Below are 12,793 nucleotides of genomic sequence, written 5' to 3' on the forward strand. Positions count from 1 at the left end.
GGGGTGTTTGTGCAGCCTTAATTCAGGTTTCTATAAGCGTATACTTCATGAGAACCTTATTGGAAGAAAAATGTAACCTTTTTTCACTAGTCTTTTCTTTACTGCACAGAACATTACTTGATAATGAGACCATTCATTGTTTTATTCCCGTTTAATGGGAAAACACCCACATACCTGTTTTGTTGGGCATATTAGGGTTCTGCTCTAGCAACAGAAGGGCTGTTTTAAATTCAACTGTCAAATTGTTTGCAGATGACAAGTGGCCCTGCATAACTGCTCTGTAGTGGCCACGCAGATGCAGATTCTTACCTTGCAGTAATACAAGATGCTAGCCCTTGATGAGAGCCCACACGTAAGCTGTTACCATAGAGCAGATGACATACAGCAGCTTCTTATCTGTGGTAACCTGACAGACACAGAAAATGGTAGGTCCTCTTTCAATAGAGTTAAATATAAGATGAGCTATTTTAAAGACTTGCCATAATGCAAAGCTTTGGACAGTAGAAGAGGAATTTGTCTTTATCTTGCTGGAAAATAACACAAAACCAGCAAGAAACTAGGGTTCCTACCAGAGTTGAAAGAAGAGAAATACTTTATACTTACAGTAAAGGAGAAGGAATAGCTCTTCTTTACAGGTAGGGAGAAATTAATGGAGTTGGAAAATGGTGTCCTATAGTCTCACCCAAAGAGGTAGAACCTCTGCCCCAGGCATACAATTTTCATAACGTCTGTGGGCTGCTTTTCTATCTCTTCTGCCAGTTGAGTGTAATTAACCTGTAACGCAGCTCTGAATTGTAATTTCTCAAAGTAATTTTTCAAAAGAATAAGATGACTAATGTTGATTTTACTTTTCTGATCATAGCAATTGATTACTAGACTGCTTTGTTAGATTAGCTACTGTGTAAATGGTGCAACTTGCTCAGTTTTCTCTCTGGTAGGGTTGCTGTTTTTTCCTTTCAGCATTCAGTATTACTCATTGATAAGGAGAGATTTGCAATGCTTAATGATTTCTGTTAATTGCTGCTTTTGAAACAGTTGATCGGCTTTAGCGGTACATAAAACACTGTATTTTAATGCTCATTTAATTGATTGACTTTTAATACCACATGCCTTATGTTTGTGCAGTTACCTTGTCAAATTTTTATTTTCAAAGAATGGAAGAAATTGGTTTGACAAGAGCTTGTTTGACTTGCTGTTGACAAGTCCATAATAGTAGTTGTATTAGAGCTTTATGTGTTCTTTAGGCCTGTAGAGTTTTGAAGAATTGTCTTTCTTCTCAGTTCAAAGAACTAGAGTGTTGTTTCTCTAACATCATAACAGATGAGAAATACGTAACATTTACACACAGGACCTACTGTTCTCTTATGGTTGAGACTAATGGTGTGAGTTGTTTTAACTATGCTCAAGCCTTGTTGCCAGTATCTTGAGATGGAAAGCTCATTCACTATTTGAAGTAAGAAAAAAATTATGAAAGAGGTGGTAGTGTAGAAAATGAGTTATTCCTGGCTCTGCCAGGAATGGGTTGAGCATGTCTGCACAGATTAATTTTCAGGATGTTAGGATTATCTGGCTTCCCTGCCTAGGTAGCTTCACTTGTAAAGGGGCCTGTGTCTGCTGCTTTACCTCATTTGTGCCAGAAATGCCTGATATTGGTGGCAATCGATACTTGCTGTATGTCTTCCAGCTAAATGTACTGTAATTGCAGTGTAGTCTCCTTTTCAAACTCAAAAATTCATTGCCGAGTAAAACAAATATTAATCAAACATTTTAAAAAAGATACTTCTGAAATTTTGCAAGTGTTTAAGTACCTATAAAAGCAAAAGCTTGTAAGCATTCACATTTGTGTTGCAGTGCAAGTGAGTGCAAAGTATTTTCTATATTGCAAAAGATACTTTATTGATGACTTTTTCCTTCCTCCTTTACCAAAAAAACCCAAATTATGTGAAACTCAAAAATAGCTATTGGAAAAATGAAGGGGTAGGAGGGGCAAAAGCTGTTGCATTTTAAGAGTTAAAGTAGATTACCTCTTTAATTCAATGCACCTAATCATCACATTAGAGGCTATGTAATTAAAAAAAAAAAAAGAAAAGCTGAGATGCCACAAAAGTTACTGGTAGAAATGTCAGGATTAGCGGTCTAAAGTCAGAGTTAGGCTGTATTAGTGATAATGAGTTCTAGTCCTAGGAGTGTAAAAGAATAAAAAAACTAGCAAAAAGGCTTTCATGTTTTATTGTTCAAATTCTGATGATACCTACTCACAAAACTCCTTTTCCTCACTCCACACTTGAGCTTTTAGTTTACATGGTATACCATGACCTCTGACTGTCAAAAAATAACTACTTCAAGCTGTGGTTTTGCTCCATAAAATTTCTCAAAGCTAGTTTCATTTAACTTACCATATTTATCTCTGATGAGACTGAATATGCCTGCAGTTTACTGCAACATGAGATCAGTCCTGTGTACATCCTCTGGCAGCTGCATTCTGATGAAAAGTTTACAGCTTGAAATGTGTTAAGTCAATTTGACTAGAAGTAGTCTGAAATTGTTATATTGACATATGCTCTTATCCTTGCTGTGCAAAGCAACTGCGCTTGTATTTTACTTTAGGCTTTTTGTAATCTGTTGGGTTTTGGGGTTTTTGTTTTGGGGTTGTTGGGGGGGGGGGGGTTGAGGGGTTTTTTTTGCTTTTTTGTTACCAGTTTGTCTTCAAAACAAAAACGGGGTTTTGTTTTGTGGTTTTTTTCTTCAAAAATATGCCAGGAAAGTTCCATGGTGAAGTTGAAATTTAGCTGTATTAAGAATAGATTAAAAGAGATATTGTACCCATCTGAAACCCCTTCCAGTTCTTTTGGTTTATCACTTCATTATGCAGTCTGGAGATAAGCTGACTTTTGGGCCGAAGGGAAAACGTTTCTTAAATACTTCTTTGCTAATAATGCTTTTACTAAAAGCATCTGAGTTTTTCAGTGAAGTAATTACTTAAAAACAAACACAAAAACCCCCCAAAACAACCAAACCTAATCAACGAACATAATCACTTTCTTTCCCCTTTTTGCCCTTACATATTTTTGCTGTCCTATTAAAGAAAATATGGCTAAAATGTATGCTTCCCTTTCTGATTTTAACTTTCTGGAATACCAGTTTCAATCATTTGTGATTGAAACTAACTGCAATTAGATTACTGTAGAATGTAAATGGAAGAGAAGCAGTAGTACTCTTGCTAAAACACAGTATTCAATTGTACCTGTCAAAGATGATAAGGAGGCAAAAAGGCAGTAGGCTGAGATAGTATCTGAAAATTATTGCAGTTAATAGTGGGGGGAGAAGTCTGTCCTCATGTAAGGCAGTGAAATAAAACTAAAGACAATCTGTGTTCAATTCCCAATTCTACCATTTTTCCTGGTTTTCATTTCTACAATGTTACTGGAGTTACCCAATTATTTTTTTGCCTTAAACTTAAAGATAATGTTTGCCTAAACTGTCAGTTGTGAGATAAAAGCTATTAACTGTTGAGTTATGGTACAGCCTTACAATCTGTATGTATATAAAGTGTAGAGTTCTGTAGGGGAACACAAGTTTAGTTAGTTGTTTCTGTATCATATATCTTAGTCTATTCTTCAAAAACAGACTTCAGTGTGGCTTGCATCAAAATATAAAGATGTCTAGTTTGCTCCAAGCATGCATACAGTGTTTTAGCTCTTGCCCTTTAGGAATACAGGACCAGTTCTCAGAAACAGTTTTCTTTCCTTCATCGGAGGATAGGGTTGTTGAAGTAAGTAGGTCTTGACCCCTGAACTGCAAAGCCTCTCGACTTAATTCATGTGAAAGTTAGTCCTGAAAGTCAACTTGGGTAAATAATTCCAGCCCTTCCACTTCAGTCATCTTAAGCTTTTAAATTAACACAGTTCACTTAGGAAGTTTCTCGATTCTTTTTGATTTGCCTTTTAGAAGAGAATGCTAAATTAGGGAAACAAGATTGTGATAACCAAAACCAGAGCCTATTCTATTCCGAACTGAGGAAAGAAAAGTCTCTGGGTGGAGGCAGGTGTATTTGGAAGCCTTCTTCCCGATTTTGAGTGAGGACTATAATAGCTGTGAGTGCAAAGTGCTTCTAAATACCATGATTACATACCTTCAGTTATGTACATATATTTACTGCTTGCTTACAGTTCAGTTTGTAACATTGATGCTGAATTACCCCAGCAATGGCTTGTTGTTGTAACCTAGTTTTTATATATCTACATAGATATGACCTTTACTCTCTTAAGCCCTCAAATTTCTCAGTGGCTTAGGGGCACAGAAAAGGGAAGAGGAAAGGGTAGTGTCAAAAATCTGTCAGTTGCTCTCTGCCCCTACTTCATGCATAATAAATTGTAATGGGCTTGGGGAATTTTGCGAGGTTTAATTCTGTGCCAAGCTCCTTTGCTTAAAGGCGTAACCATTGGTAGTCTTCAAAGAAGAAATATTGGCTGGAAGTTTGGATTTAGCTTCTTGAGTGCTAACTGGAGTGGAGGAATGGAAAAACTTGTTAGTCTCAGTGAATCAGGCTCTCCTATCTGTCTGGTTTGTTTGTAAAGAAGAAAAAAATCCTGCCCTTCTGGCTTCTAGTAAGATTGGATTTCAGGATTAAAATTTCAGTTAAATAAAGTATTTTCAGCCTTTCTGTAGGGGGAAAAAAAGTATTAAATGTTACAAGTATAGGGTAGTATTACCAAAAACATGGCACTGTAGTATGGTGAGTAATTTTTAGACCGCAGAATAAAACTGTATATGAAAAGAATTCCTGTTCTTTTTCTAGCAAGTGGTCAGCAGAAATCTCAGGTCGAAGTCATGCTATACCTCACATTAAGACATACATGAGACCCTCTCCTGACTTCCAGAAGATTGCATGGTTCTTAGTTACAAGGTAAAAAACTAACCATACACCTCTCACTTTAAAAAAAAAAAAAAAAGTAATATATTAAGTTCTTGTCAATTGCAGGCCCAGGTGAGTTACTGCCATAATCCTCATAATGCTACAAGTAGTAATATGAATTTTTGTCCATATTTAATGTTTCCTCATTGCACTGCCCCTTTTGTGGCTGCAGGTTGAAATGATTATGTCAGGAACTGTTGGCAATCGCACCAAAATCTTGTCTGAACTGTAACTGCCAATTTTGGGTTCAGTATCAACTGAAGTGATAAGTATTTTTAAACCTTGGGTTGAGCTTCTTTAACTCATGCTGTACATGAATGTGCTCTGGTTTGTACAAAATAGATATGGGTTAAGCCTAAGTTTATTCTTGTGCTACCTTATCATTAAAAAACATGTTGATACCTAATACTTGGAATCTGGCCTTTTGTCAGATTGAGTTGTTAAGCAGTCTAGCTTGAAGTCTAGCTTTGTATTTCTGTTGTTTGTTTTTTAAAGAAGCCAAAAGAGGGAGCAAGAAATTTCTTGATGTGAGGGGAGAATGTCTTATTGTGAATGAAAAATACAGATATGTTTCAGTTTTGCCAAAACTGATTTTTGTGCAACCCTATATACTATAGATCATGATCTTTGTATCCTCACTCTTAAAGAGTCAGTTACTTTAATCTTTTTTTCCTCTTTATATTCTGGCTCTTTAAATTTCATCACGCATTGATACTGTCGCTTGCAATAGTAAGTAGTGATTAAGGTGCTTTTTAAAGGGTTAAAGTCATTCAAATGTGATGCTGAGTCCACCTAATACAGAAATTCATGGTTGCTTTTATTTTTTTTTTCTCATGTTTCTTCTGTTACACCATTTGCTACTATCAAAAAGCATCCAGTATGTCTGTCAGTTAAAACATAATGTTTAAGCTTTGTATTTTGCTGTAGAAGTAGGTTTTGATAACAATTGTATTTATGTTTTGACTCCCAACTTGATCTGCTTCATAGCAGATACTGATGAAGGATCAACTACAACATTATGCTGAACAGCAGATTAAAACAAAAATCCGTGTTTGATAAATACTTGTTTTCATAAATATATCAAAGAACAAAATGCCAGGAGCAAAAGATATTGTTTAACACTTGCAAAAATGCTCTGTAGTAAATGTATTATAATGTAACTAGTCGTAATTGAGCTAGCCTTTAATCTTCCTAAGTCATCAAATTGAAGCTATTTACCAATACCAAGTTCCCTTCTGAAATGTGCAGAGAAGATTCAAAAGGCTGAATTTGTCTTGTAGATCTCTATGATATGAGTAGACTTGTATAATTATCCACGTGTTGTATGAATACCCTTCTATATATTGTCTCTACTACTCCCACTGTGCTGTAAAAAGAGCAATAAGGAATAAGAGCCACATCACTTTTTATGAAAAGACTGATCTGATTGAAGTGAAGTTCTCCAGCTAGAAGTGCGTTGCTACAGCTGTGGTACTTAAGCATTTTCTGCTGTGAATATTATGCCTCACTGAAAGGCTTTGTTTCTCTTTGCAGTGCCAACCTATCTAAAGCAGCTTGGGGAGCTCTGGAGAAAAATGGTACGCAACTGATGATCCGTTCTTACGAACTTGGAGTCCTTTTCATGCCTTCAGCATTTGTAAGTTCATAGTTCAAGTACAAATCCTGGGATATGCTGAGAATCTGCAAATATTGATGAATACAAATGTGACTGAATAATCTCCTTACTAGGTTCTGTGTTTCCAGGTTAGAAAGCTAATAGCAAGTGGAGTTTACATAAGGTATTCTTTAAAATAGAAACAGTCTGTTTTCCTACACAGCAAGTATGGATTTGGTATTGATGTGACTTTTGTCATGTTACTGAAAGGCAATAATATTTTAAAATTGTAACATATACTGACTGTTGCTAGAAAGGATGATCAAATCTCTTTTGTGCTGCTTGAAACTAGGCTGTGAGTGCATATTCACATTGAAGTGATGCGTATGGGTTGTAACATGGAAAAACAATTCCTAATGTTGCACTGATAGCTGTTCTTGCTCTTTTCCTGAAATGCATTTGCAAAGCCATGTGACTGTCTCTTCTCAAATTTTCTGCTTTGAGAACAAGTTCTCAAATGCGTCTTCTAAAGTTTCTGGTACAAATCTAAGAGAATCTTCATTAAAGGCTGTTTAAAAGCTGCAGGACTGTATCTTTGAAACCTATGTGACAGCAGCACTCTGTATGTAGAAGACAAGCTTGACCCAAAATAACTACTATTCTAGTGAGTGGAGCAGAGGACTGGGAGACACAAAATGTTTTCGTGGCAACTAAGGTCTATCTAGCTTGTAGTCTAGTCTTAGTGCAGTTGTAGCAGATGCCATCGGGATTAGCACAATAAACGGTATGTATATCTCTTTAGTATAATGTTACCTATGATTTATTTTAAAGGCTTTCCAGGATGAAAATTGTATCCAGACCTTGATGGTTACTAGCCACAACTTGGTGTATTCTCTTAACACATCAAGTTCCTTATTGAACTACTCTTGCTGGTTTTTAGCCCCCTATAGAATCCTGTGGTAGTGAATACTGTGACTTAATTGTGCGTTGTGCTTAAGAAAAAAAGCTTCCCTTTTTTGTTTAGATTGGTTTTTGTCTTATTTAGATCTACTTCCTGACAGTGGGGAGATGTGAGTTTCTTGTTCCTGTTGATGATTGCTCCTTCTCTCTGGTGAACCTATTAGTACAAAAATGTTATCAACAGCAGTTAGTCTATGATCAGAAACCATTCAAACTCCTTCCTGTGTGAAATTTCTTCTTTTCCAGAGAAGAAATTCCAAGTTTCTCTGCAAAAGCGTTTGTATGCTAAAGGTCCTTAGAAATATTTTTCTGAAGAATACCATCTTTCCTAGATAATGTTCACGGATGTTCACATGTTTCATCATTTCTGTTGATTAGTAATGTACTCCCAAATGAATATTTAATAATATTATGACATTGTAAAAATGTTTACCTACCATAACTGTATAATTGCAGTCTCCTAAGATTGCAATAATTAAGATTGATAGTTTCTGGCTGTAGCTAAAGAGCTCCTGTATCTCACTCTTGACATTTATTAAGGAGTTTACATAGTAGTGTGGTCTCTGATATTGTGAACCTTAGAGACAATCTCAGGCATCATTCTCCAGCATGGTTTATGTGGAAGAAAACTTTTAGAGAAAATGCGTTAATCGGAGAATGAAACAAGAAAAATCGTATAACTTCCTATAGTAGGAAGCATTGCTTTTGATATCACTGCACTCTAAAAAAAAAAAAAAAAAAAGAGGCAAACATCACTTGCATAAAAAATGATTAATGCAAAAATATTGTGTGAAAAGATTTTACTTTTAACAGCAACTGACCTCAAGGGATAAAATAATGTTCTAAGAAGTTAGCAACTGTTATCTCCAGATGCTGCCAGGCAAGGAATTTATGTATGGTACTGGTATGACTGTACCCAGTGGATGAAACTTTTTGTATGAACATAACTGATCACTAGACTGCGCAGTCATTTTACATAATTTGAATATTCCTGTTCCGACTCTGGCTTTTCCATGCATTGCTAGTTTTGGAAAACATACTTCAAATGTAGAACATCAGGAATAATTGAGTTAGTCTTTTTGCCAAGAATGACCCTGCCTGTTTCAGATCCGAGCAATCTGCAAAATTTTCACTTAAAAACAAAAAACCCAACCACCCAAAGCCCCCTGTGAGAATGTTTGGCTTGCATTCCATCCTGAATCTTGCATTCTATGCAGGATTTCTTGCATGTGGAGCAGGGAAGGGGGGATCACCAGAACATTTTTTAGAGGGCCAAAACTTATGTGAAAAGATCTTGAATTTTCTTCCCCATGCCTAAAATTGTAAGTCTTAATGCCTTTGATCTCATTCTTGTGAGTTTTTCTATAACTAACTCAGTTTCATTCTAAAATCAGACTTCATTTTGATGAACAGCATGATTTGTTCAGGAACATTTAATTTTATCAGAAATATAAAAGATTCTGAAGCACTCGAACCTTAGAAAATTTCAGCAATCTGAAGTTAAAACTTTACCTTCTCTGCAAACTAGTTAGACCTTTCTGCTATTAATGACTTTTTAATCATTCTAGGTGTTTATTTAGACCAAAATTATTAATGTTTTTTTCTGCTCTCAGTCCAGTCTTACCAGTTGGAATAAAATCCACTTAGGTGTTTGAGAGATTGAAGATTATTAAAAATGGAAGTGTATTTTTATTCTTGTGTTGCATCAAAATAACCAGAATTTAAATGCAGTGTCTAGGCTAAGTTTACTGATGATCAAAACCACATTGGATACTTACTAAGCATCTGCTTCAGCCTTTAGCAGAAGCTCGCAGGCCTGTTTACACAAGAAAATTTAGAGATAGATTCTGCTATAAATCCAATACGAGTACTCTACTAGTAAAAACAACTATAAAGAATGGTTTTGGTAAATACTCTTGGGTAAACAGTTCCTAATGCATCTCAAGCCTTGTGGTCATCAGGGTGAGAGGCAAAAAAGACATTGGTTGGGTCTGCTCTCGGGAGAGGAAAGGTTTCACTGAAGCATTGCAAAAAATTTGACCTCTTCTCTCCCTTCTTGCCAAACCTCTGTTTAGGGACCAGAGATAATTCTGCTTGGTGTGGGAGGGGGGCTACATTGCTTTGAATCTTAAAGGCTTTTCAGCAATTTTTGCTGCATTCTATATTCATATGCACACTCTAAATTTGTTTGTGAAATGAACCCCAGAGAACACTTGGTTTTTAAATGTGTAAGAGTCCTTGACTTCTAGCATTCTGTTTTTTCCTTTTGATCAGCCTTTTGGAAAAGGCAGTCAGGGTGTTCCTGTTCCTATCCATGCTATGTTCAGGAAAAGATCATATTCACCTATTGCTATATAGCTCTATGTTATTTTCACATTAGTTGAAGCATTAAGCAGTGTGAAAACTTCCTGCAGTGCAGAAGAGTCACTGCTGAAAATTTGACCATTAAGTAAGTGGATGAAAAATGTTTATTTTGTTTTTAATGTTTGTAGTAGCATAAAGGAGGGAGTATTAATACATTTCATACACTGGGAGCAAGAACTGTAATCTTGTATAGTATGCCTGCAAGGTAATATCAGATTAGAGAAGTAGGATTTGTCTGCTGCCGATGTGCTCCGCTGCTCCCTACTCTGATTGTTGTGACTGTCCCCTAGAAAGATTTCAGGCTTTAAGACTGTAATATTGTGTTATTGTGCTACCTTATCTAACACCTGTATAACTGTCAACCATACAGCAGTAATGAAGTTCTAGTTTTCAAATTGGGAGTGTCCACCTTCTCTCTTAATAAGAAAAAATTGTCATGAAAATTACAGTTTCTGTGCTGCTTTGTGATTTCTTTTTAAAGTTGAAAATAAACACAACTTATAATTAATATAGTCAGTGTCAAATGCAAAAGCTAGGGGCCAGTATTTTCAAAACTGAACTTTCACTTGTACCCCTAACATGGTTATAGAATTGTAAGCAAGCTGCATTGTGGGGAGGTGGGGTGTGGAGTGGGGTTGTTTGGGAACCCAGTGGTTTTTCAGAGAGCGCAGAAACACACATGTCAGGAAGATGAGTCACTGCCAACAAGTGAATAAGTACTGCTGAAAACAAATTTAACTGTAGGCATCAAGGATTTGAATGGCTGATGTTTTTTATTGCAGTGTAAATTTATCCTTATGATGCATGCATAACAATCTTATATCTGAAAATCAAAAATAGCTTAATGCACACAAGATGGTTCTTGAGAATTGCCGGTTGATGTTTATAGCAGTAGAGTTCAGTACAAATTGGCAAAACTGTCCCAAGAACTAGAGCTAATACAGAGCCATGGTAAGTATCGTGTTATGATTACTGTGCTAGCAGTGTCCGCATTAGTTTAAGGCTTCCTCAGGCATATCTGTACAAGCTGCTGTCATTAGTGACATGCCTTTCAATTAATTAAATGCATTTGTAATGTTTTAGTAGACACCAATGCTTTTGGCAAAGTTTTTTCTTTATGCAGCTTTAGGAGTCAGCATCTCAAGAAGATGGTTCCAAATATCTTTAAATGAGATTTAATTTAGCATCTGTAACTTGAGATAACTTGCTCTAAGGCTGTGTTTCAGTCTAATGATACTCTGCAGTAGATTTTCTAGTGATAGAATCTGACCCTTGGGAACTCAATCTGTCAAAAATCATTCATTTCAAAGGTGTCATTAACCTTTAGAGATGAGAATTTTGTCTATTGGGCCATCCTTTGTCATCAAAGTCTATACAAATTTTGTAACTCTATTCAGTGAAAAAGGAGCCTTCAGCAGGAATTGAAGTAGTTAGTTACTCATTAGAGTAAATTCATCCAATTTCTATACATACAGTGGATCAAAACAACAAAAGTTACTCATACAAACCTGGCCGAGATCTCACTGAGTAGTTGTAGGGTGAGTTCAGATTTGTAGAAAGGATGCTGACAATCTTGGGATTGTGGCAGTCATTTTTGTTTGATAGTCAAGGCCTCTCTTTAAACCTACAACTGCTTCAGCCTTAGGCCCTCAGCCTAGGAAGAATAATATATAGTGAAGCTTTGCTGGAACTCAAGATCATGTTCTGGTGACAAGTAGGTTGCTGTACCTGTCTGACTCAGCAGATCAGGCTGTTAAGAGAATTAATCACCTGATAAGGTAGGTTGGAATCTGGCTTCTCAAACATGTCAAAGCAATAGATTAGCTTTAACATGTGGAACTACATCATCACTTGGCCCTACCATGATTGTAGCCTGTCCATGGCTGTCTTCACTCCATTAGTTGTACTGGCACTGGTGCTCAGTAGATTCCTTGTGCTTTAAACCAGCCCAGACTGACCAAAACCAAATTGCACAAGTTTTCACAGTGTTGTTCCATGAACCAGCTCAACATGATCAGGTGAATGCTAACGCAAGGAAGAAGCAGGAAGGGCAAGTTAAGGGGGCAGAGAGCAGGAAGGTGAGTGTAGGATCACATTGAGATAACCTTCTTTTGGCATGGTTTTGGAACCAGAGCCTATGGAGAAGGCTGATCAGTGAAGTTTTGGATGAAAATAGGCGTAAATGGCTAGGACCTGGCTGAGGAAAATGTATTGTGCACTATAAATGGTAGAGCAAAGCTCCCAGATCTTTCCCTTTTTGTCATACTGGTTACTCTAAAGTAGCCGCTGTTGCGGGGGTAGAAGGCTTTACTTTGTCACATCAAAGGCACATCTGAAAACTCTCAGTGGCCAAAAGCAGATGCTGATGGAAAAGTATAATGGGCAGGCATGTATGTAGTAGTTCATTCCTGAAGATTTCTTGACTTAGAGGCTATAGCCTCTTCTGTGAACATGTCTTGTCTTCTCTTAAATGCCTGTAAGCTTTTAGCAATTTGCAACCTGCTCTGGCAGAGTTCCACAACTTAGTGTCACATGAAGCACAGTGTTCTGAAAATTAGTTTCATTTGATGGTTTTCCCTTCTTGCATTGAAAGATGCAGTAACCATGTGATCCCTATTCACCGTTTCTGTACCACTTGTTCTATAGACCTTAATCTGCTTCTAGGCTGAAGAGTCCTTAGCCTGCTCAGTTGCTCCTAGGGTGGAGATTGTTTGATCGTTCTTACTCTTTTCTCTATTTTTTTTTTTTCCTTCTGTATCATTTGAGTTGGGAGGGTAGTGAGTGGAGGGACAAAGGTGCACATGAGATGCAGGTATAAATCTGGAGAAACAGATCAAGATATAAATCTGTGACACAATGATGTTCTCAAGGTTTTCCTCACTCGCTGAGTCTGTTTGGCCTGCTGTATTTTTTTACAAAGTGATATGTGATGGGTTAGCCTCTGATTGTTTTTTCATTCA

At 36.8% G+C, this 12,793-nt stretch overlaps 1 protein-coding gene across 1 annotated transcript in view; it reads left to right on the forward strand.

Annotated features, from left to right (window-relative positions):
* TDP1 (tyrosyl-DNA phosphodiesterase 1) overlaps window positions 1-12,793 on the forward strand; it is a 51,933-nt gene that overhangs the window by 19,913 nt on the left and 19,227 nt on the right. The window contains exons 12-13 of the mRNA XM_075503422.1: window positions 4,799-4,906; window positions 6,449-6,551. Coding sequence (XP_075359537.1) covers window positions 4,799-4,906; window positions 6,449-6,551 — 211 coding nt within the window. The remainder of the gene's footprint in view (window positions 1-4,798; window positions 4,907-6,448; window positions 6,552-12,793) is intronic.

This window comes from Mycteria americana, chromosome 5 (assembly GCF_035582795.1).
Source record: "Mycteria americana isolate JAX WOST 10 ecotype Jacksonville Zoo and Gardens chromosome 5, USCA_MyAme_1.0, whole genome shotgun sequence".
Lineage (NCBI taxonomy): Eukaryota > Metazoa > Chordata > Aves > Ciconiiformes > Ciconiidae > Mycteria > Mycteria americana.